We start from the raw sequence: 24,887 nt of genomic DNA, 5'->3' as shown, positions 1-24,887 counted from the left end.
GGCCATGGGAATCTCCACCACATCACTGCGACTGAGCTCTGAGGTTGCAAGGAGCCCTTGGAAAACCTGCCTTTGTTTTTCATCTCTTCAACACCATTAGTCGTAACACTAAAAAAAAAAAAAAAAAAAAAACAGGTAGAAGAAAAACCTTCCTAGCTGAACACCACAGACCAGGTTGGTTGCTCCTCCTTTCCTTCAATTTCTGGCTGCAAAATTCCAAGGGAAATCTTGGAGAAGTTCTTCCTGGAGATAGACGTGCTCTGCTTCACTTACCTTCATTTTTTGTGAAAAGAAGTGAACAGCCCTGCTACCCTGCGAGCGATTCCTTGGAAGAGAGTATTACAGACAAAACACATCCGTGCTCCTTCCTTCAAACCACTCTGGGAAATACACGTGGATTTCCTGATCACCTTTAGCTGGGTTTACGTAAAAGGTCACAGCAGCTGCATCCTCCCTGGATCCAGGGGAGGGGAAACCAAAACAGACAGCCGAGCAGCTGTCCTCAAGGTGGTTTTGACCTTATCAGACGTAGGCAATGCAGGATAGCACATTAAAAAAAAAATTAAAAAAAATATTGCTGGTGCAATTAGGCAGATGCCTCTGAGACTGGGACACAGAAAGCTCCTGCGCAGCCAGCATGGGCTGCGACGTGGGCTGGAGCTACAGCACGTCTGAAAATTGCCAGGCAGTGGAAAGCAGTGGGATATGTGCATATATTACAGGATTAGTGGTAATCTCCCAGACCCCTGTTTGGAAGAGTCAGAGGGATACGTTATTATTACTCATGTTCAATGCAAGAACTTCAAGATTTTCTTTAATCAGCCGTACCACTGGTGATGATTAGTGTTTTGCTGGCTCAAAAATACGCCAAGATGGGGTTTTGGCAGGCAAGCCTGTCCCGAATTATCACGGGGTGTTACAGACCCGCTTGCTGAGCCCGTCAGGAGGAGGAACGTGGGGCAGTGCCAGGCTCCTGGGAGCCTCCTGCTCCTGCTCCTATGGGGCCACGCAGCTCCCGTGGGACCACAGGACAGGATCAGCCCAGTCCTGGCAGGCCAGGACTCTTCCCATCACTTTAATGTAGGCTCGGGGTGGAGGTGGCCCCATAAAAGCCCTAACGAGCACTGCATGCAGCAGAAGGACACTGAGGGATTTCATTTCTTGCAAGTGCCCCCAGCTCCTTGCCAAGGTGGTCATTTACAAACCTCGTTAGGCCACAAAAATAAACCGGCTGGGTGCTCCGGAGCACCGCAGCTTTTATGCAAACACAACAAAGGTCTCTTTTTGGATGTCAGCGGTGAGAGCTGGAAGAGGAAGGGGGCCATAAAGAAGTGATGGATGGAGGTGTGGGAAGGAGAGCCTTCCACCAGGAAGAGGCGATGTGGGAGGCTCTGCCCGGTCTCAGGCATCTGCTCGGTCTGGGAAAACAGTGTCAAGCGGCTGCCAGAGGTTTGCAAGGCCCAGAAGGGTGCCTGGGGACAGGGCAGGGCCTTCACAGCCTCGGCACGAAGCTGGGGCATCGCAGTCGCTGAAGAAGCAGCCGAATAAATCCCAGCCCCAAGCCCGGGCTCCTTGCGAGCTCGCTCCCCAGGGCTGAGCCGGGACTGGACAAAAATCTAAGCAAAATGCAAAGTCCACTTAATGAAGCTTAATTAAAACGTGGAGCCTGGTGCCGGCCTGCAGCTGCAGGCGCATCGGCTGTGCCATTAATACCGGAGGGTGCTGGCAATTAGCGCAGCGCTGGCAATTGCTTGTTTGCTGCTCGTGTCGGGCTTGCTGTGGGTTTTCTCCTCGGGAGAGGGCTGCAGACCCCACGCACCCCCTGAGCCGCTGCAGACTGGGCCCGGCTCCAGGTCAGAACTGAAATGTTGTCAAAGGTGCACCCAAGGCACAGCCAAACTGCAGGGAAAAGAGAAAATTGCCGAATTCTAATGTAAAGACTAACAGCGCAACAGAAAAAAAAAATATTCCACTCTTTGATATTTTCTAAACAAAGGGGTAGCCCCAGAGGCGAGCTCAGGCCCTGCCGGGGAGGCGGAAAAGCACATTGTGCAATTCTGAGAGTTTCCAGGGCTGTTCTTTGCTCCTGAGGTTATACCTCGTACATTTATTTATGTGCCGCGGACTTAATTAGATGTTCTCCTGTCTCAGGCGGCGGCGAGATGAATCAGCACTCCCGCGCCCTGCAAGGTCTCTGCTCGGAGCAGCCCCGGCTTGGATGGGGGCTCGGAGGGGAGGCTGCTCTCGCCCCACACAGGACCCTGTCCCAAATCCGCCCAGCACCGCATCGTCTGCTCCGGTTGCAGCAACGCTGCTGCCAGAGGATATGAGCAAAGGCACCACCACGCTGGCTGTCGGTTGCATCTCAGGCACAAGAAGCCCAAGGCCCCGGGGGCGGTGGGCTCGCTGGGGCTGGGGAGGGGTGTGAGCGGAGCCCGTCCTGCCTCTCCTGCCCCTCGCACCCCAGGGATTTGCTGCAGATCAGCTGGAGCTTATGGTGCTAAAACTTGTCAGGCAGAAGAGCCAGAAAAAGCAGATGAAAAGGCTCCTTGTGATTAATCTTTTTTTTTTTTTTAATTCTGCCTTTGCTGATTATGTTCTTCCTCCTGCCCACCGCTACTTGAACACATGTCCCCCACTTCCAAACCCCTTCTGGCATCAGTATCACACCCCCTTTGCAGCACCAGAGCCATTTATCCAGCGCCCCCTCCCCATTCATCACGCCCAGGTGTGCACCCACAGGGGCAGGGCTAGGGGCACCCTGCTCACACCACAGAGGTGCTGAGCAGCCCCCATCGCTTCAGGGCCATGGGTGGGCACCCGTCTCCTGCAGGCAGGTCCCTGAGGGCGTCCCGGTGCAAGTGCAGAGCACCCAGAGCTTGTGCAGGTGCTGCAAAGGGGCCCTGGCTTCTCCGTGCTGTGTTCTGATCTTCTTCCAGCAGAAGGACTGTTCTCTTGCTGTTTTTTTATAAGCTATGCCCACATGGTCATGTTCAAAGTGATGCAAGCCTGAATTAAGTTTTACACATTTTCCCCACTATCTGGTTTCATTTTTCTTCAGCGCTTTCCTTTAGCATTGCCAATATCACGTTATAAAGCAAATGCGTGACTCTGTCAGCCAGATGCCTGAACTCCAGCACATTTATCAGCTACCAGCAATTCCTCCTGGCTCCAGAGAGGGGCTGGACACAGGTTCCTGCTCCAACAGCATGCAAGGGGCACGGAGCACAAAGCAGGTGCCAGCGCCTAGGGTACAGCGCAGGCTGCAGCCATTCTTCCCAGCTCTCTGTTGCTTCCATTTGGGCAGGGTTTGTAGCTAGCAGATGGGAGTGGGCTGCAGCATTATTTGATTGCTACCTATTTATGGCAGTCTCACAATATTCTGTTCAACCAGGGCAAGAAGCCATTCGCAGAGGGTTGGACATGTGAGTGGGAAGTCGTTAGGAGCCGCTTTTCTTCCGCCCAGTGGTTATGCAAGAGAGGACGGGGTGTCCCACCTGCAGCATCGGCTGGAGCTCTGCCCTGCGGAGGCAGGTCCCTTACGGGGCTGCAAGGGCCGTGCCACCCACGTCTGCTGGGCTGTGGTGGCCTCCCAGGGACGGAGGAGACAAAGCACCAGCGTGCCCACCCGGCTGCGGGTCCTGCGCTGCACGGTGCTGCAGGGGGGGTTGCAATTTGCTCCTCGTGCAGCCGAGCTCACTGCAGGCAACGCTCCACCAAATGCGGTTGGGCTTGCGCAAAGAGTCCTCACATTCATGTTTTCAGGGAGAAATTGGGATTTGGCAAGGGAAAGCAAAGAAGAACAGAAGTCTGGCTAAGCGCTCATAGCATTGCTGAACTGCACTTACACACCAGCCTTCTTCACGCCCCGTTACACTTAGATGCTTTCCCAGGGCAAAACCTCCTTAAAAATAAGAAAGCAGTGCACACCAACCCAGGAGAGCACAAAGCCTGTTGGTGAACCCCATAGGCATGGGGATTTAAAGCCCTGTGCATGGCTCTGAGCATCCCCTGCACCTGCATCCAGGTGCCCGCAGGCAGGGGGACGGAGCAGGGACCGGCTGCAGGAGCTGGGGTCAGAGCAGCCCTCGCACCGCACCGGGGCTGCTGCTGTTATTACTTCCACGGCAGAGGCAATATGATTTATTGAAGCTTTTTTTATTTCCCAGTAGCTCATCCAGTGCTGTATGTGTAAGGAAGATAAACTGTCTCATTACTGTCCTGATCTCTAATCATGTCACATTTTCAGTTACTCTGCAGTCACGGTGACATGTTGGTGTTTTGGGCTGCTCTGATGAAGGGGAAAAAAAAAAAAAAAAGAGGAGAAGGAGTAAGGGAAGCTAATGCAAATGTGATTCTGACTCCAAACTAGCATTGTCCTGGCTTTCCCTGGAAGACCAACACACACTTAAAGGACTCTGCTTGGGCCTGTGGTGTCACTGGAGGCAAGGCGACTGTGGTGTGTAATGTTATCTGCATGCACACAGAAAATTTGGGGGTTTCCAAGTGGCACGTGCTGTTCTGCATGGAGTCAGTGCTCATCCAGATCGGGGGGGGAAGCTGAAGCTCAAATCTGGTGGAGGCGCTGGGTTATTGCTGCACGTGGTTCTTGCAGGGGCCGTGGGCTGGTTCACCCCCCTGCACAGCCCTGGGACAAAGGGACATCGCCTGCCCCAGCACAGACACCTCCACCTCCAGAGGGCCTGACAGCACAGCACAGACTCGTAAAGCCTCCAGGAATCCGAATCAAGAAGAAAAATGGGATTTTTTTTTTCTCCCTCTGCATAGGGAGGCGACACATGGAAAGGGGGAAAACCCTGAACCCAGCCATCTACCTCAGAGCCAGAGGGGTGCTCTTAGAGAGGCCTTTTATCTCCTCCAGCGATGAACTCTCACCTCTACAAGCACGCTAACAACACACTGCTGTACTGACGGGGTTTTTGGTCCCGATGGTGGAGTTCCTCCTTGGGCTGGGGATGCTCCGGGTGCAGCGAGGGCTGCAGGCACAGGGGCGAGCAGCGCTGCGGGCTCTGCCTGCAGGGCCTCTGCATCACCTGCCGGCAGGATGGCTTTCCATATCTAGGGCAAATGCTTTACACAAAATACTTGGTTTTATTCCTTTTTTTTTTTTTTTTTAATTTTTTTTTTTATGCTATCATTAAGCAAGGGAATAATATGACCAGATGCTCTGAAAGAGACTGCTGGATTCATCAGCGAACAACAGAGAAGCTGTAATGATTAAACATATTACATAGTGAAAGACAACAGAGGATTAATTTCAGCACTTAATTAGAGTACCTCTAATCTTCCCTTCCATCACGATTTTCCTTCTCTTCCCTTCCCTACTTTGTCCACATGTGCTTCCAGAGAGCGTCCTTCAGGGAAGAGGGAGGTGTGAGATATGCCAATGTTTATTTTAACAGCTCCTTTTTTAGGGATCTGCTGCGAACACGCTCCTCCTGTTGAACAGGCTTGTTGCTATGGGGTAAAGTGATCCAAGTTCCCCAGTTTTGTACTTTTTCTCCCCTGTGCTTACATGCAGCCCCTGCTCCTGGCTGGCCATACAGCAGCACTGGAGGCACCCCTGGGAGCGCTCCCATGGCACAGCTGCAGCCTCAGGAGCACCCAAGGGCTCCCATGAGGATCAGGGCAGGGTGTGAGTGTTTGCCCTAGCAGCATACTTCCAATAGTGATTTAACAGATGGGAATTATAATATTAATACCGCATCTAATATTTAAAATGCAAAACATCTTAGAACAACGCTGAGGACTATCAGGTCTGGTAGCCTGTTTCCAGAAGCAGCGACCGCTGTGTGCTTTCAGCAGAAGGCAGCACAGCTCCTAACACAGCCCATTAGGTAGCATCACCCCTAGGACAAATCTCTGCCTGACCCTTAGCTGACAACCATCATGTGCCCTGGTGCACGAGGGCTGACTGCCCTTACGCAGCTTTTATCCCATCTGCTTTAACTTCAGAGGCTATTTTTATGCCCGAGACTGGAACGTTTTACAGTTCTTTATCCCCGATTTGCTCGTGCTGGGGATGCTCGCCCTGGCTCCCAGCCGGCCATGGGCAGCGCTCGCCTGCTGCTTGCTGGGGTGGCGAGGGGGAGCGTTGCACGGGGTGTGAGCATCTGGCAGGCATGGAGCAGCCTCTACTCGCTCTCATTATCATAACGCAGTAACGATGTTGGGTAATTAAAAGTCTGACAGTTTTTTCCTGTGCAAAACACCGGTTTATTGAGTTTTTGAAAGAAAGTGTTATGGCTAAAATCTGGGCACGGGGCCCTGCTCGTTTGCAGCAGCTTTCCCTCCCTCCTGTCTTCCCAGGTTCCCAGGATGTGCCACAGGCACCTGCACTTGAGCAGCACTTGTGTCTGTAGCTGTTGGGCACTTCTGGAAGCTCTGCAGGAATGTGGGACCTGCACAGCACCCTGCCTTTCCCAGGGCTGCTTTCCCTTGCAGACACGAGTGGGGTTTTGAACTTGAGCTTGGACTTCTCCTCGCTGCAACAAAAAAACTGCGTGTGGCTTCAGGAAAATGGATTTGTGCTGATTCTGCCTGCTCTGTCGGGGGAAATGACAAGAAAGCAGAACTGTGGAATTTCTGAGACATTTCTCGGCTCTTGCCCGAGCTCTTCAATGCAGCCTGTTGGTCAGCAGCTGAAGGCTGCCAGCTCTCGAGCAGTGTTTGCAAGAGGAAATCTTGTTTGAGAGCACAAATATTTGTGCTCAAAGACGCTGAGCCTAACCTCACACCTTTCCTTCATGCAAACCCCTCCTGGATTACAGGACTCACCCGAGTTTCACTTCCCACTTTTCTCCCCAAGCACTGCCCAAACCCTGGCTCCCGGGGCCACCAGATCCACGCACATTCCCTCACCACGGCACTGCAGAAAGCCCCGTCCCTGCCTGCATCCTTTCATCCATCCCTGCACCCAGGTCACCCCATGCTTCTGCCTGCTCATGCTGCTGGTCATGAGAAGCACCACCAGGAGCCTGGTGCCACCGCCGGGCTTCCCTGAACCTTGCTCCTGCAGCTGAGCAGGGCTGACTGCCCTGTGCTCATGGCCAGCATCAGTGGCAATTAGTGCTCAGCTGCTAATTTAAAATCCCAGCACAGCTCTCGAGACTCACCCTTGCGGCTTCACATTGCAGAATTGCAATAAAACTTTAATTGAATGCCTCCTGCACAAGGGGACCTCCCTGAGCTAATGTCAGCCCCTCCGAGTGACCCTTCGCAGCCACAGTATGTCTATTTTATTATGGCATGCCATGGCCAATTTGATGGGAAAAGGAGACTGCTCGGGCCGCAGAGAGGGAACGCTTTAACATTCATTCAAAGTGACAGTGCCCTAGTGCAATATGACTGGTAAATGCTAAATTGCCACAGATGGCAGATTTATGTTTCCTTTCCCCAAGGTCCCTTGCCTGCCTTGCTGGGACTCGATGTGTGTCTGAGGGAGGACCCACACTGCTGCTGCAGGTGTTGCTTGGCCTGTGGACACTTTTTTTCTTTGTAGCTGGATCCTCAGAATGTATGATCCTCAGAAATGTGAAAGCATGCATAGAAAGGCATAAAAAAAATATCCTGGAATTGATGAGGTCTTTAAAAGCCAGTTCAAAAAGCCAGGAGGAAGGTGAGAAGCAGAGCTCAGCCCTGGCCTGTCGAGAGGGAGCTGATTCACTGCGAGGCCACCCCAAAGCTCCGAGGACACTGGGGGCCAGCAGGGAGGAAGCAGCCTGTGGATAAATGGAGAAGTGGTCCTGAGCCCCCGCCTGGGTGCTGGCTGGTGCTCCGGGATGCTGCTCCCTGTGCTGGGGTGCAGCTGCTGCTCGGGGTGCCTTGTTCCTCCCCCTGGGGCACAGCAAAGTCACGAAGCTGCCCCTTCCCGGAGTGGCCGTGGATGCCTGCGCAGCGAACGCCTTATGTAAGCCCTCCTTTGCATTCCTCCTCTCGTTCTTTTTTTGGTTTTATTTGACAGATTTGCTTAAAAAACAGCGTGGGAATACAAATGACATGTTCAATACAGATCAGCTCACGGCTTTAAAACATCCCAAAGAACATAAGCACCACATTATCAGAAGTCCTCGGCGCAGGCTGAGAACAAAAGCCCGGCGCACGGCGCACGGAGGGGCGATGCTCGTCGTGCACGGTGCTGAGCTCTCCTCGCAGCTCTGCCCCTGCCAAAGCCGCTTCCCTCGCCGTCTCCCCTCGGTGAGGAGAGCCTTCCTGGGGTGATTAGACAAGATTCTTAATGGCCGTGAACTTGTTCAGCCTGCCGGGCCTGGGGACTGCTTTGCAGGAGGAAGAAGCCGTTTGCGGTCGGTTAAAGCTCGGCGCAGCTGAGGTTTTGGTTAAAGCCTGCTGCAGACAGGCTACGTCCCTCCTGTACGCTCTCCGGGTGTGATGTGGAGACAGCCGTGTCTTCTAAATGGCTTGGGACCCATTTTTAAGAGGTTTTAGGCAAATCACTTAATCCTGCCTTCACCCCAGGACTGGGGAGCCACCGTGGCTCCGGCGCTGCCTCCTCCTGCTCTGCCCCAGCTCCGCAGACGCTGGGAACAGCTCGGCCCTGGGCTTTCCAAGAGGCCGCCCACCTCCCTCTTTTTTTGGGCCACCGGCAGCAGACGCACCCGAGGAACCCAGGCGAAGTCTGTGCAGCTCAGTGCTTTGTAGGAGAGACCCATTTTTCTTATGTACTCATGTCTTGGAGCTGCACTCCTCCGGTGAACAGCTTGCGCAATACAGCGAATATAATCCATGCCCATCTGGCTTTTATTTATTCATGACGGGCCTGAGCCTGCAACGTGCTGCCGGAGGAGCTGAGACTTGCAAACTCCTGCCAGCCCCTGCACAAACAGAGGGGCTCAGCACCTCCCCTCATCTGGCAGGGACTTATCCAGGGTAAATTGATATAAGGAGGGATGCGCACATTTGTTTTTATAGTTACTGTGCTGTAAAAGTGGACTTATTAGGAAATCAGCCCATAATTGCCCTCTTAATGATTCTTACTCGTCTGCACTCATTCACAGAGAGTTATCTCTATTGTGTTAGGTATAAAAAGTGTCATTGGCATAGTTTATGACTTTATTAAATCCAAGGATTTAATATTAATAGCTATCATCTCCTCAGCTATATTTCCCTAATGAAGGAAATGTGTGTATTTGTCTAGGTCCAAGGTAATTTGTAAACACAAAGTATTAAAAGGCTCAACAATTCCAAAAAGTTTTAATTGGAAACTCACCAAATTGCTTGCAACATCTTAATGCTTCAATATGGAACTCCCAGATAATGAGGAGCTAATTAAGGGGCCAGGATTCATTTTTTTATGATAACTGTCTCCATATGGGCTCTGCATTCGGTGCTTGCAGAACTAATGAAGGTCAGAGAAGTAACAGCAAAGAAAGAAAGGAAAATTTTGAGCTCTCGGTGTTGTGACGATGCTAAGCAGCTGCCAGCATTCCTGCCCGGGTTGGAGGCCAGGTGCGGAGTGAGCGGCACACAATGGAGTGGGACCGCCTGGCTGTGCACTATCGCAGCACCGAGCTGTATTTCATAGCCCACAGGTGCTCCCGATGGGCTTTGCTGCTGGTGGGAAAGGATGTAGGGATCCCGCGTGTCAGAACAGGAGCTCCCCCATGCACACAACGCCAGCTACGCCTGTACCAGATGCAGCCTGAAGCACTGCAGGACTCCCAGGGTCAATCTCTCCACGGAGGTGCCGAGCCCATTGCTGGTGCCCACGCTGGCCAGCACCAAGCCAGTTTCCAGGAGGCTGTAGCTGTGCAGGAGCCGTGCCATGCCCCAAAGCTGTGCCAGTGTCCTCCAGGACAAGCACTGTGGCTGCAGGGAGGAGGCCTTGTCCCAGGGTGAGGGCCAGAAAGGACTGGGGCTGGGGGAACTGCAGGAATGGAAGCCAGCCTCGTGACAACACGAGCAGATATACTCCATTCATCCCCAGCTGGAGAGCAGTGTTCACCCGACTCAAAGGACAAAGGATAGCGGAAACATGACAGGCGAAATTAAAGCTGCTGTTGTTTGCTCAGATTCCTTGCCAGGACTCGTAGGGCTGGGAGCAGACCCTGGGCGCTACGGAGCCCTCTGAGCACAACGCTCCTCGCCGTCCAACTGAAACACCCACAAATACCTTGTAATACGCTTTTAAATTAATCCCTTGTAAAATATTAACAACACATAAACAGACATACAAATGTATGGTCAGATGTTTTTCTGAAGTAACTCGCTGACTCCCATGACTAAATTTGGACCAGCAAGCCTCGTGCACCAAATAATTAAGTCATAGGCTATAGAAAGCAATCCTCTGGGACGTACTTGTCTTTGACTGGCTCATCCACTTGAAAAGTAATACATACCATTAACTATATGACCATATGGCATCCATTTATAGAATATTGCACTACAGGCAAATAGGACAAAGGTACACCCCTTAAAGCACTTTTCTCATCTCATTAACTTTGGGTACATGTTACAGAAGAGCTGCTCTGCCTTTGTTGTGTTCAAGGACATTTTGTGCTGTTGAGTCTTGTATTAAACGAATTGCACTAGGAAAATTAGAGTCTAAATGTAGCTGTGCCCTAAAGCAAACAGCATTATTTTGCCTTTCTGTAATTCAATTTATTTTTTGCAGATCAATGTTTTCAAGCAAATTTGTTCTTTTGTCCTCAAATCTTGCTTAATGACAAAACTGACTTTGGGTAATTTGGTGCACAAAGAGGCCCGCCAGTGCTTTGGTGCTAGCAGGTTTGGGTGGTGCCCTGCTATGCGCATCAGTATACCCGAAACAGCCACGTGCACCTCCCTGGAACTTCACAGATTGGCTCGGACAACCTCTGTGAGCACCGACAGACGTCCTCGAGAAGACCCATCTGGTGCTCAGCGTGATGCGCTCAGCTCCGTGGCTTGCAAGAGGGCAGGAAGCAGAGTCTGCAAAGCCCAGTTGCTGGGACAATAGGCTACACCGAAAAGCAGTCCTTTGTGTCCTGCAGCTGACAGTGGCTACGATTCAACACTTCAGAAAGACTGTGCGGGAGGAACACCCCGACACACACAGAAGCTGATCCATGAGCACGCTCGGCTTGCTGCAAAAGCTCAGTCCTTCTTGTAGGCATCTGCCCCACTGAGTCCTGCAGCTGCTGCATCCAGCTCTAAAAATTATAAACATGCTGTGCTCCCTTTAAGTTAATTTGCACTGAAGAAATGCATTTGTTAAGTAGAAGTGAGTGTAGGTGCCTTAAAGTATTTTGGCTTAATAATAGCTTTCTCTTGTACACTGAAAATCAATATTGCTGCCAAGTACACTGTGGGTCTATCCCCCTTTCTAGCTTCTTGGAGGGAAAACCACTGCTATATATTGAAGATCTCCACAAATGTGATGGTCCAGTGCACTAGAAACATAGTTTGTAGTAGAGAAATGAGTCCTCAGAGATGTTCCCATTCTGGATACAGCCAACATCTCAGTAAGAGGAGCAGTGCTGACACAGGGCAGTATCTCAAACCCATGTAACTAGCTCAGACATCTGCATGTGGAGGATCATTCATTGCTCATGGTTTAATCCAGCTCTGGGAACCACTTAATGTCTTTTTTTTTTTTAATTTCTTTCCCCTCTCCTCCTGCTGAAGAGCCCAGCAGGGACCTTCTGCAAAGGCTGAGAGGTTGAAATCCACACACGCAATTAGCAGCAATCACCCATTGCTTATATTCCATTTCCTGACATCGGTGAGCCTCTCTCCTTCCAAGGGCGCGAACACTCCAGTCTGTTGAGTTTGAAGGCTGAACCTCAGCAGCGAGCGTAGCTGTTCACATACCACTTAGCTGAAAATAGGCTGCTCAGAAAAAGAGGCAATAGTCTAATGGCACCTTTGCACCGTTTGCAGGGCTCCCAAGCACACCAGCTGCACGTGAGCTGTAGCACAGGGGCTCCTTAGCTGGGCAGCGAAGGCAGGATGAGGCCTTTCCCTTTCCCCATGCAGTGTGGGAGCATGCTAAGCATTGTTCTGCCTGCAGGCACCTGCAGGGACCCAGGGCAATGGCAGCAGTGACCCGACTTGGTGCAGGGTTCCCGGTAGAAAGAGCCCTGCCCGTGGGGAGAGCACAGGGTAGAAACGTGTGAGGGGATAGCAGGGACGCGTGGGATTTATTAAAGGTGCTTGAGATGAGCACGTTAGCATCCGGCATCCTCAGCTCCAAATATTAAAAGCTTTAGGAGTGTTCAGCTGGAAAAATGCCCTGGATCATCTCGAGGTGCGTGCTGCTGTACTGCAGCAGTCTGCAACGCCGTGAGGTCTCCGCCTTGGCAAAAACAGGATGAATGATTGTGTGGAGTGCTCAGGCCCCAGCAGCAACTGGTGCTTGTTATAATAAGCATTGCGGTGCTGGCTGCATGAGATGGAAGACTTTTACTGGTGTAAGACTAGCAAGATCACGGTGAGAAGCGCTCTAAGTGCCTGAGAAGGAAAAGGACCCAATTGCACCAGGCAGCTCGAGGAGAGTCCTGCAGAGGAGAGAGCCAAAGCCTCCAGCCTCTGCTTCCCAGCCGCAGCTGGGCATCAGGTAGTACTTGATTCCAGACATAAAGAAAGTCAGGACGGTTGCTCAACCATCACCCCGAACCCCACAATACTTCCTGTATCCTGCCCCCATGCACCTGGCCACTCGTACACAGAACACGCAATGACCAAAGCAGGGAAGTCTCCTAATATTTTTATTGTTCCTTAGATAACTGTGGATAGTACAAAGTTTTCCTCTTAAAAAAAATTAATTACCTTCACACTTCCATAAACAGAGCTTTCCATGGGAATCTGATGCCACAGAATTTCCACGGAAGCGATTTCCAACCACCATAATGCTATGTAGATATTATAACAGTAAGAGAATATTCTTGTAATTATCAACATGAAATTGGTTATCTGTGTATAAGGGTGAACACTGATCTTTTTTTCTTTTTAGAAACAAAACCATCATTTATTAATCCAAACTACATCATTGCATTTACAACATTCATTGCATAAACTGGACATACGAAGTTTTGCCACCTCTGGTAAATAACAGACATACATTATACAATATATTTGCTGAATACATAAGTTCAAACAATATGGGTACAACAACTTGTTCATAATACATACTTAAACCATCGTGTTTAATAGTTACTAAGACACAGATCCATGAGCTACTTCGGGTCTCAGCACAGTTAATCTAAGTGACAAGAACACAGTTGAGAGACAGTAGCTGCAATGGAAGGCGAATAAAACTAACCTGTGATAGGTCTTGTTCAGACAGCGAGAGCTCCTCACGGGTCAGCTTTTCTGCTTAGAAATACAAATCACACATCCATCACAGCTGACCGCGATGTCGGAAAATGTCCATGCAACCCACACACAGAAGAGAGCGAGTCTCCCAAGGATAAACTTCCAACAGTCATTGCCTTACTGCTTTAGTATGTACTATAGATTTGCTATCGGAACAGAAACAAAACAAAACCCCAAACTTAAGTGGTTCTTCAGGTGCAGTTCCAGCTGCAAGTACATGGTTAGTCGTGAGTCTATAACACAGGGCCAGACTTCTGGAAATGTAGAGGTAATGCTGATCTGTCAGGTTTATGCTGAATAATCCTCCATGACGTTGGTCTTAATTTTGGCAGCTGTTTATTTATTTACTTATTTAAAGTGTGTTTCCTCGATATTAGTATTTCTTTTTAATTCGTTTCTCCCTTTTTTCCTTTTTAATTTTTTTTTTTTCTAAATCAGTTTCTAAACAAGGATGGACTACAACTCATCGGACCTGATGACGTGGAAGAGGGTGACATTGTAAAGTATTTGGTGCCCGTTGTTCCAGGCATAGAGGGCCCGATCCTTGGGGTTGTAGTCCAACATGGAAATGTGCGAGTACTTGTTTTGGAACGGGATGTCGATGTACTCGTAGGTGGAGGCGTTGGTCTGGTAGGCGTAGTGCACCTTGGTGCCTCCCGAGTAGCCGTTGGTGACGTAGAGCGTGCCGCAGATGATGAAGGCCTCCCCGGCGCTGCGTTTCGGGTAGCTGGTGTTCCAGGTCTGGAGGCTCTGCAGGGTGTTGGGGTCCAGCTTGCTGATGACGATGTTGCCCGCGTTCTGGTTGGTGGCGTAGACGGCCCACAGCCCGTTCTCGTCCACCATGAGGTCAATGTCCGAGTGGCCGCCCCAGGCGTAGTGGTACATGTTGTTGTAGCCGGCATAATCCAGGCTGCGAGTCTTGAGAATGGTCTCTGTTTTCAAGTCAAACCTGATAATTATGTGGCTTTGGTATTTATTGAAATAGATAGAGCCGTTGTAGACCACTTGACCGGTGCCTGACCATGGGTGAGGGAGACGGTGAGAGGTAAAGTTGTCGGTATTCATGAAATCTGCCATGGATTTGTATTCGCGGACGAAGCGGTTGTTGTGGTAGCTGTCCATGTACCAGACCTGGGCGAGCAACAGAAAAAGGTGGGGTTAGGAAAGAGCAGAGAGCTGCCCGAGCCCTCCACCAGGGAGAGGTTCTTCACCCCCGCACATCTCCCTAGAAAATGAGCTGGGTGCTAAATCTGCGAGGAGGCCAGCTTCATCGAGCCACCCGCTGGAAAACCACGTGCCCAAAGCCTGTCACCTGCGCCCAGAAATAAACCTCAGCCTGCCACCCCAAATCAGCCAAGAAATCAAGTGAAGAGCGAAGCTTTCCCAGAGGTAAGCCGGCATCTCCCCGGGGGCTGGCACTGTCCTTCCAGAGGGCAATCAGCATCTTTCTCTGGCTAAACCCAGCACATTACATTGATGCTGCCTCTAAGCCCCATCACAATTGCACTCAGTAAATTATTGCAGCTGCTGTGCAAAGCTCCGTTAATTTGGCACGCAGAAGCAATGAACGTAATCGCTCATTGTCAGGGAAATGCAGGCAAAGTCCATATTGGTTTAAAAATCATACACTTCTGCATCAAAAGCTTACACCGAGGCTGCTGAAATACAAAAGACAAAGACATCAAAATCTTGCTATCAGGAGATGGGGGAGAGATTTTAGACCATGACTTAAACACCGGTTCACTGGGGACAGTGTCTAGACTTCTTAAATAAAACAAAAAGAAAAAAAAAGAAAGAAAAGCAAAAGCTTTCATCATTTGAAATCAATTCAGAGGCAAAGAAGAAAGAAGAAATATCCATCCAGCGAGTGACATCCTGTATGCCTTTGCTGCCTAAAGACGAGATAGCTGCTTCCTATAAAAAACGTTTAGGAAGGTAAAGAGGTAAATGAAATAGCAGTGGGGAATGCCTTTAAGGATGCAGATTTGGGTAATGTTGTAGTGCACGCTCCCTTTGCAAACACCTTGCAAAATCTGATCATACCAGAGCCTCAATACAGCTGTCTCCAGGGTCCATTAGAGCAGCAGACAAACATTTACACATGCCTATGTGTGCATACATGTTTGGGCTGCTGTATTTGAAAGGCCAAGTAAGGTCTGCAAAAACTTTGTAGGAAACTTCAGACCTCCCTCCCAGAAACACTGCAGAGGTAGAGAATAATCCTGTGGCAAATTGCTCTGGTCTTCACACCTCCGCTGTAGGCTTGAGGATGGCTGTCAAAGCACCAGAAGAAAACCACACATATCCCCGAGCCCACGGCAGAGAAGTACCTGCAGCCTGGGAGAGCTTCTGCTGTTGGACATGGTGCTGGAGAGCACTCTTTGGTTAATGAAAAGTCTGCATTCAACTAAATAGCTTGAGAAATTACAAAAAAATCTTGAAAACTGACTGTATCTCTGCTGCTCCTGTTTCATTATTTGGCATTAAATAATTCCACGTGTCAGTGCATTGTGCTCAGTTTTTGGAGAGACAAAGAGAAGACCACAAGAGCAGACCCTGTATATCAGGCTGGTGCTGCAAGGTGGCAGGATCCGACGACATTTCGTGCTTTGGAGAAGCAGAGATTGATCGGTAGCAGTGCCTCGTCGTGCCGGCTGGCTCTGAGCAGCCTTCTCCGCACTGTCCTGCCAATACACATCAATCCCGGCGCTCAGCATCCACCTGCTGTCTCGCCGCTCCTGCGAGACTTGCAATTGTGCCTGGCTGTGTTCAATGATTTCATGACACGAACAAATGACCATGAAAACCACCAAACACCTCCCGGGGCCTGGCGAGGGAAGATGGATATGATAAAGTGCCAGTGTCTCCCCATCACCGGTTTCCCACTCCGCCAGGTAGCCAATGAAGTTCACTTGGGTGATTGTGTTTGTAATAAAATTCGCGGTAGATTTATACATTATACACACACACACACGCTTGTGAAGCTTGAGATACAGTCCAGAGAAAACTGCTTATGTACTCTCACAACAAAAACACACTGCAGAAAAAGACATGGGCAAAAAAAAAAAAAAATCCATTTTGAGATAAGACTCTCTGAAGACATGGGAAGATCTTTAGCACGTAATTAATGTACTTCAGCTGCAACCCAGCTCTCCCTTTACAGATGTATAAATCACGCCTAACCCTGTTAGTGCCAAGGGATGCAGCAGACACAGCCTGAAGGGGACAACTCCGTCCCTTCTGATGAGGAAAACAGTGTGTGATGTGGGTAAAACCTTCCCGTTCTACTTCCAAATTAGGATCTTCATGGGGTGATGCTTTGTTTAATAATTGCAAAATAAAGAGGTATTATAGTGGGGAGCCAAGCTGGCTTGCTGGAAGGAACTAGCCCGACATCCCAAGTCACTGCTGCTTCATCGCTGCACACTTCCAGGCACACGGAGCCACCCCCAGCGGTGGCTTCTGCAGAGCATCCCTCGTGCACTCTTAGCTACAGAAAGCCGATCGCAGGGCAAGCTCCCAAAATAGCTGCCCCGACACAGCCCTTGCCAGCGCCTCTATCTTTTGATGAAGGCTGCTTCACGCAGGAGGGAATTGCCATGCAGCCAAGGTCTGTGGTTTCTGTTTTGTTTTGCTGCCTGCAAATCCTCAGCAAACACTCGAGATATTTTCCATTCCATCAGTCATGGGAAGCCTGGATTGATTTTCAGCCAGTTATTGGCCTCCTACCTCTTTGGGATCAAAATTGAATGGTCTGAATGAAAAAAAAAAAAGGAAAAAAAAAAAAGACCAAAACAAAGCAAAACGAATCTCTCTCTGGCTGCAGTCAGTTAAATCCTCACAACATTGCAGGTGGAGGACAGAGGACAAACGGAGTTTGATGACAGTACTGGGGACACAGGCAGCAGAAAAGCAGCAGGGGCCAGCACCATGGGCCCCTCCGCTCTTCCCCAGCTCCCTCCGGGCTGCCAAATCCAGACAAGACACCCAATATTTGATCTTCCATCCCCAGATTTGGTGATACGTCTGAGACCAAGCACACGGTGGCCACAGTGAGGTTCACCTGCTCTGGGAAGGGACCACGGCGTGGGGCTGCTCCCCCCTCATCCTCCTGCCCTTGCCCACCCTCAGCCGAGGTCGGCAGAGCTCCACAAGACGGATTAGGCACCATGGGGCACTACCAGGGATTTGATGCTGGGATTTAAGGAGCTTTCCACGGATTCGGTGGAGGGGGGACCACGGGGACGTCGCCACCGCGCTCTTACCTTGTTCTCTCCCTCCGGGGCGAGCGGGTCCGTCATCCACGATCCGAACCGGGAGCCCGAGGTTTTAATTGTGATGGGGTCACTGATTCCTGTCAGCTTGCCACAAGCTGGAAAAAGAGTGCAAGGCTGGTGAGCACCATTTCCAACACCCTCCGCGGCCCGGGCCCGCGCCTTCTCGCGGCGGGTCTCTGCCTGCCAGGCCCCAGCACAGGGTGCTGTGCCCCGCTGATGGGAAGCCGGTTTTTATTTAATTAGAGGTAATTAGGCTGAGAACAACTGCCGGGTGCTTTTGTTTGTTTCGTGCCTCTTAATAACAAGTGTCCTTATCACACTGCCCCAAGAAAACAAGCTTTCCTGAAGCAGCCACGCTGCTCGAATGGGAAATGAGGAGAGTTAGCCAGGGTCGAGCAGCCAGGTGGAGAAATTAGCTGAATAGCTCTGCTCATTTCTGCCGTAATAGAGTGGGTGCAGCCAAGATAAAAAGACAGACGTGTCTATTCCAGCCCTGCTGGAAACGTGCATTTGTTACAGGTTATGCAGGGAAGAAGAAAAAAAAAAGGTGGGAAATTATAGGCAATATAAATCTCTTCCTCGCGAAGAGCATTTACCAGCTTCTAGCAGCCACCTTCTCTGCTCTCAGCCATGTCTGCTCGCTCAGGAGACACCTGAGACCACCAGCCCCCCGTGGCAACCCTGCTGGCCCCAGGAGGGGACGTCGGGTGCAGCAGAGGACGGAGGCCACACGGGAGCCTCCAGGGCCCAGCCTCAGCATCGCCCCGATGGGGACGTGCACCCACACAGCACCCCGGGGCTCGGAATGAAGGGCCGGGTTTTGAAGCACTTCACCCTGTTGGTTTCATGCCCCTGAACTTAATGTCAGCACATCTGCAAGTCCGGCTAAGCGCCTGGCTGCGTTTTTAAGCCATAAATACCAGGTGAGGCAGCAGCACCTCTCCCCTGTGAGCCTGCTATGCTGGCAGCCCATGGCAGCTAATTTTCCTTCCACCTATCTGTCCCCTGGCACTGAACCCAGCGTCCCTTTTGGGACACCCATGAGTAGATGCCCGCAACGCTACAGCCTCAGCATCGCAGGCAGCCCTACACCAATTAATTTCCTCTTTACATCGATATCCCCACGTTTCAGCCAAGCTGCCATTCCGGTCTCCCAAAACGCCAGCACTTCAGCATATGTGCACGACGTAATGACAGGCAAAGAGACCAAGCTGGATGCGGCAGGAGGGGCTGCAGCCGGTGCTGAAGGCTCTGTTGCTACGGGAGCAGGCATTTAAAATCCGGACACATTCCCAGACTGGCGGCAGCATCTCCTGCCAAGGTCAGCGGTGCAAGGGGACGCCGGCCCCTGGAGTTCACCAGGTGTTTCTGGTTTCTCTCCTGGGATGAGGATGCCCCTGGGATGCTGAGGAAGGGGAAGGTCGCGGTGCTGGGCTGGAGGGGATGCTCCAGGTGCTGGGTTGGGATGTCTGGGGCTGGGCCAGCAGGTGGGAGCCTGCGGGGTGCTGCTGAAAGGCACGGGGAGCTGGGCCAGCTCGGGGCAGGGTCCTTCTGCTCGGTCACCAAGTACGTGCCCCAGGAGCTCTGCACTACCCACCGGCTGCCCTTCTCCTCACCCTGGTCTCATCAGCCCCCTGGGCTCCCAGTTACGGCCACGGGACACATCCACATACCACAGCTCCGAGATGAGGGGCAAAGGGGCCACCTTAGCCTGGGACATAAAACAGATGAAGATTTGCCTGTTCTGCACCAGCATGACATGGCCATGGGCACCATCAGTCTCGCCACAGCCTTCAGACACCAAGCAGCCAAAGAGATCTCCCACCAAAAAGCAGAGAGCTTCCCTGGCCTCACCGAGCCATGGCAGGGGGAATTTGTCCTTCTGCCTGGCTGATGCATTCAAAGCCTCTCAGCTCAGGCGAAGAGCAAGGTATTGACAAAGGGATGCAATGGGTTAAAATAATAAATGCTTAATGTCTGGTAAATTCCCATTGCAGAGGACCAGCCTTCCTCTAATCACAGATCTGCTCAATGCTGCCTTCCATTATCACCGCCCTACATTGCTGTCACTTTATCTCTTTCCTTCCATTTCCCTGGAGAGAAAGGTTGTATAAAAGCTCATTGATCAAAAAAAAAAAGGAAAAAAAAAAAAGGAAAAAAGCAGCAGCAGCTGATAAGGGTAAACTAGTGTTGTTTGAACGTAGTGAGGCTACATCTCATACACGTTTAGCTGGAGGCACATTCACAACAGCTCTTCAGCAGTGCAAGAGGGCTGCTCTTACGCAGGGCGAGGTGTTTTCTGTCTCAGAGAAAATCTACGAGAGGCACTTATACAAGAGAGAAAGTTTGAAAAGGATCCTGGAGCCAAGTGCTTCCTGGCCCCTGGTGAGCTCGGTCCACGCAGCTCTCATAGGGTTACCAGCCCTGTGGTCCTGAGCTCGGGGCCAGGGTCCTGCTTACAGCCCTGCTGCTTCCACCGCGCTCTGCAGTGTTCTCGTACGGCTCCCAGACCGTCTCCCATATTTCATTAAACACAAGAAAGGCAAAGGCTGCGCTCACCGCTTATTTTCCTTCTGGGACCTTTTGACGCCGAAATGCTACAAGCATCTCGAGTCGCTCAGGGATAAATGTGCAGGAGGGAAGCGCGTTCTGGTGGCCGTGCCTGAGGGCACGACGTGGGGGAAGCCTGTGACCAAGGGACTTGGGGGCACTCATGGAGGGTCTGTTTTCACTCCCCTTTCCCCAGAACTATTTGGGGCCCACGGGGGTCTGCGTGTCCCCGTCCCTGGGCATCAGCACAGATCAGCCTCTCCCAGGACGACTCTCCAGGACTCCTTCCTGCAACCCCAGAGAGCAGCAAGGAGATGCCACCACCACGCACATCCCCTTCCTCTACCCACACCAGGAATTTTCCAGCAGCAGCAGACACACTTCCAGCCAGTTACAACGAGCACCGCCATCCCCCCAGGATGCTCACACCCCCGCTCCGTCTTTTTCCTAAGCTCCAGCCCCCCGGCGACGTTTAGCAGCTCAGGAACAATTTCTCCACCAACGCAGCCACCGCACCGCCACCAGCGCTGCCTCGCGCTGCACTCGGGCTGTTCCTGCCCAGCCAGGAGCCCCCAATCCCAAACACACTTGGGACAGGCTGGCAGGACCCTGCTTCTCCAAAAAGGGAGGACACGCTTGCTCTTCCCCATCTCTGCACCAGGACTGTGGGCTGGGATTTTTTGCAGGAGCTGGGGAAGGCTCGTGCCACCAGCAAACGCGAGCCTGTGGAGTTCAGATGAATCAAATTCCCCCTTGACTCGAGGAATGACAGCCTTTCCCCCATTTGAAGGCTCCTCTCAGGAGCATTAATGGAAACGTTAAGATCCCAATATAAATAGTGATCTTTAAGAATGTAAACAGAATAACAGATTGAACGTGCCATTATCGATTTCTTTTTCCCTTCACACACATGCCACGGTCAGGAAGTGTTTTCACTATTGATCCATCAATAATGCTTAAGAAACCCAAAATACCAAAAGGACCTTGTCTAAAGAAAATGCCGCTGCACTGTTGAGCATCAGTGCTACCTGGAGGATAAGGAGAGGCGAACGGGACAGGAGCACAGCACATCCCCTCTGCCTCCCTTGTCCTGTGCTCCCCGGTCCTGTTTTTGGTGCTCTGAGCTGTATCCTGAGCTCTAGCAGGCCAACACACACCAGGTGAGCAGTGCTGCTGGCCCATGCAGGAACAAATTTAAGCTAAAACAGGCTACTTGAGACTCCAGCGCATCCCTCTGAGCAGATAATTTGCAGCTAACAACAATCCTCAGCAAACAGGGTCTCATCGTGTGCCAGCAAAGTGCCTGTAAGGTTGTTATCTGAATTTAACTCAATTAACTACCATTTTCACTGGTTTACACTCTGGAGTGATAAACAACATTGGAAATTCAGTCTGTGCTGTTTGCTGCTAAATGACCAAATAAATCACCCTCCCGGGCCAGCAGCAAATGCTCCCGGGTGCACCCTTGCAAGACTCAGCACTGGTCTCCGTGAGCAGCCGGGGGGGGCTGCAAAGCCCCAAGGCACAAAAGCTGCCCTGGACAGCACGGACACAGAGGGAGCAGACAGGCAGGGGGAAAAAGAAGGGGCAAAGCCAGAATGCCTAAACAAAACCTCAAAGAAATACACAAAAAAAATCCCCAAACTTTCTAGAAAAGGTTGCCCACCAGATCTCAGCACCCCACCTGCCTCAGTCTTAGCTGGGCTGGTGACCTGGCCGGTTGTCCCAGCTGGAAGAACTGAGCATCGGGGGACACAATGAGCCAGGACAGCACGGCCCAGAGCACAAGGGGCTAATGGTGCAAGATCAAACTCGGCTATTTTGAAGCCCTGAATGGTTTGGGAGCAATTTCTTAAAGCCTGCCCCGGGTCTGTGGGAGGATCATCACAACATCCCTCTCTCCGGTGGAGCCAGCCTGGGCTGGGCAGCTCCAGCAAAGCCCACTGGAGAGGGGCTGTGAGGGATTTATTTAAAGACCTGGCCCTAGGAAGGCAATTGCACAGCCCAGATTCAAATCCCTGGTCCTGCTGCTGTTCCCCCTACCCATCAGCGGCAGCTTCTCCTATTCCTCAGGAGATGGGCTGAAGGCTACAGATGCAGCAAGTGGATCCTTGGCACCATCTCCCCCAACCAAACCCAGCCCTACCCTCCAAAATTTCACTGGCGAGGTAGCTGAAAAGGGGAAACGCAGGGAGGAGGCTGCTTGCAGGGGCGTGGAGGTGTCTAGAAACAAGCAAAAGCAATTCCAGCAGCGGAGGCACGAGAGAAAGGAAACGTTACCTTGCCAAGGGTACACAGTTCTGAGAAGAGATCAGCTCTTTCTTGAAGTTACCTGAGAGTGTAATTTCATATGTGCTACCAAAATAGACTGCAGAGCAGTTAATGTGTTTAGATTACCTAAATTGCTTAACGAGAAAGTCAATAATGTAAGGAGAAATTAAATCAAGCCAATGAGCGGCAGGGAGCCCTGCAGCGGCGGGAGGCAGCACCCTCCTTCCCCCCTGCCCGGGGGCAGGACGTGGATTTCGGCTACAGCCGGGACCCCTCGGGCGGGTGCTTGGGCAGCCAAATCCATCCGAAGGGCTCGGGGGCATCTCCCTGGTGCTAGCACTGCTATGACCCAAGGGGCTCCCGGCTCTTTTGGGGAGGGAGGAGGCGGGGAGGGGTCCCATCCTGCACAGTCCGCACCGAACGCGAGCCCGCACCGGCTACACCATCATGCTCTTCTCGACAGTGGTTTGCAAGATGCAAAAGGAAAAAGGAAAACTGGGTCCCCGCCTGCACGCTCGCTGCTTAAGCGGGGTGCAGAGACATTTGGTAATGTGCCAGCTCCAGTTAGCAAACGGGTTGGACACCGATGCGTAAGCGGAACGGGTGCATGTGTTTGCTGTGCATAAGCGTTGTTTAAGAGGCCGCGTGTCGCCGCATTTCACCGCCCGCTTATGCAAACGCTGCAAAGAGTCACATGCCTACTTACGGGCCCGATCCTGAAGCACTTGCACCATGAGCAACATCAGTCGTGCAAGTAATCCTCAGCAGGACTACTCCCAGGACGGATGCTACTTATAGCGCAGGTAGTTGCAGGATCGAGCCTGGCCGGGCGAGCTCCTCTCGCAGCCAGGCGAGGCACCGGGAGATGTCCGGTCTAGCATCTCTGTCTGCAGACGTGACGTGTGTTTTAACATCGATGGTGTTTAGCCAGTGCCACCATGTTGTTCTGAGCCTACCTAATTTTTGCATGCATGCACGAAGCCTTTCTTCAAGATTTGACACTCTGTTCTGAAGCTCTTCGTAGTCATAGGCGCCAATCTCTTCCTGGAGTTCGTTTAGAACTGACGTCAGATTCTGGACCTCCTCTTTAAACTGCAATACCAATTTTGCATCGGCTTTGTACTCTTCCAACACTGGTATCAAAGGCCTAAGTTCCTCCATTTTCGCTTTTATTGCCTGCAAGGTTAAAATAAGCTTGGTTCAGTGCTATGCGTGCAAAAATCTGCAACACTCTGCCTTGACCTGGTTGCTTCCTACGTGAGTGCAATGTTCATATCCCAAAATTATTATCATTAAAATTATTTAAATTATTATTTTGGTCCAAATGATGTATTGGAAAGAACATATTAAACAGGCTGCAGAACACCAAAATATTTGGGAAAGGCCTTTATTTGTCATTTTTAGAATGCAACATCTTAGGGTTACATGCTTCAGATCACATACACAAAGAGTTCTTTTTTTTTTTCTTTCCAAAAAATAAAATAAAATAATATATATGCATTGACAAGGGTTTCAAACTATTCATGAAATGCATCTACAATTGCATGCAAAGGAAGATCTCGGTTGTGTGGTTCAAGGTTCCTTAGTGAGATATGGTGCTAATTTGGAAAATAATCAAAAAAATAAATGCATGGTGCAAAATGCTCTGTGGCCCTCTTTTCATGGTTACATGGGAGTGAACTGCTTCTTCAGTCACTGCAGCATTGAAAAAACTTGCTTTTAAGTTAGCCCTGTAAGCAAGAAAATGAAATACTGTTGAGGATCTAGCTCACTAACCTGCCTTATATAGATAGCCATTCATAGACAAATACAGAACTAAAGAGAAAACAAAACAAAACAAAACAAAAAACAACACAAGATCTCCAAACCACTCATATTTTAACGCTGGCATTAGCAGAAACAAAATGCTGTGGCTGTTATTTAAAATGATGCTTTGGCAGCAAATCATACAAAAATTCCTTACTGTTTTCAGGCCTGCTATGAAGAACACAAAAATCCAAGTCATTACCAAATTTATTTTGCTGCAATGAAAGCTTGTTTTTGTTTTTTGTTTTTAATTAAATGAAGGCCTTGTTTAAAGGCACAGTGTGCAGCATTTTGTTAAGGATGCTTTGCTCCAGCAGCTAATGAGTAGACATAAATATGCATGCACCTACCCGTTAATGAAGCATGTCAGTGTACAGGGTATACCTGGCGCTGCTTACACCAGCCAGAGCAGCGCAGGGGAAGGCTCAGGCTGTGACCTCTGCCTGCCTGGTGAAGCAGCTCCGGGGTGGACAGCATTAGAAACTGGCCCCCAGCCTCGTTTCTTTGCCTCCTATTTAAGTCAAAAGGCTTTCCCTCCTGTGGTTTGCACGTGGGGAATTTGTTTGTTTATTTTCTTAGTGGCTCGGGCTACCTGGTGCAAGCTCCCTGGCAGGCGTTGGGGAGCATTAAACTCATCTGAATGGAGAAGAA

General features: G+C 50.8%; 1 protein-coding gene across 4 annotated transcripts in view; it reads right to left on the bottom strand.

The window, feature by feature from the left end:
* Positions 1–12,708: 12,708 nt before the first annotated feature.
* OLFM1 (olfactomedin 1) overlaps positions 12,709–24,887 on the bottom strand; it is a 33,001-nt gene continuing 20,822 nt past the window's right edge. For 3 of the 4 annotated variants that reach the window (XM_083806879.1, XM_083806878.1, XM_083806877.1), the window contains 3 exons: positions 23,387–23,606; positions 17,598–17,704; positions 12,709–14,463 (listed from right to left, as the gene is read on the bottom strand). In XM_083806879.1, coding sequence (XP_083663005.1) covers positions 13,789–14,463; positions 17,598–17,704; positions 23,387–23,606 — 1,002 coding nt within the window. In that variant the 3' untranslated portion in view covers positions 12,709–13,788. Of the gene's footprint in view, positions 14,464–17,597; positions 17,705–23,386; positions 23,607–23,801; positions 24,161–24,887 lie in introns of those variants that run through there. The other variant, XM_083806880.1, reaches the window with a different exon arrangement.

Source organism: Anser anser (assembly GCF_964211835.1).
Source record: "Anser anser genome assembly, chromosome: 21".
Classification (NCBI taxonomy): Eukaryota; Metazoa; Chordata; class Aves; order Anseriformes; family Anatidae; genus Anser; species Anser anser.
The sequence above is the reverse complement of the archived record's forward strand: the minus strand, read 5'-3'. Positions and strand labels throughout refer to the sequence as shown.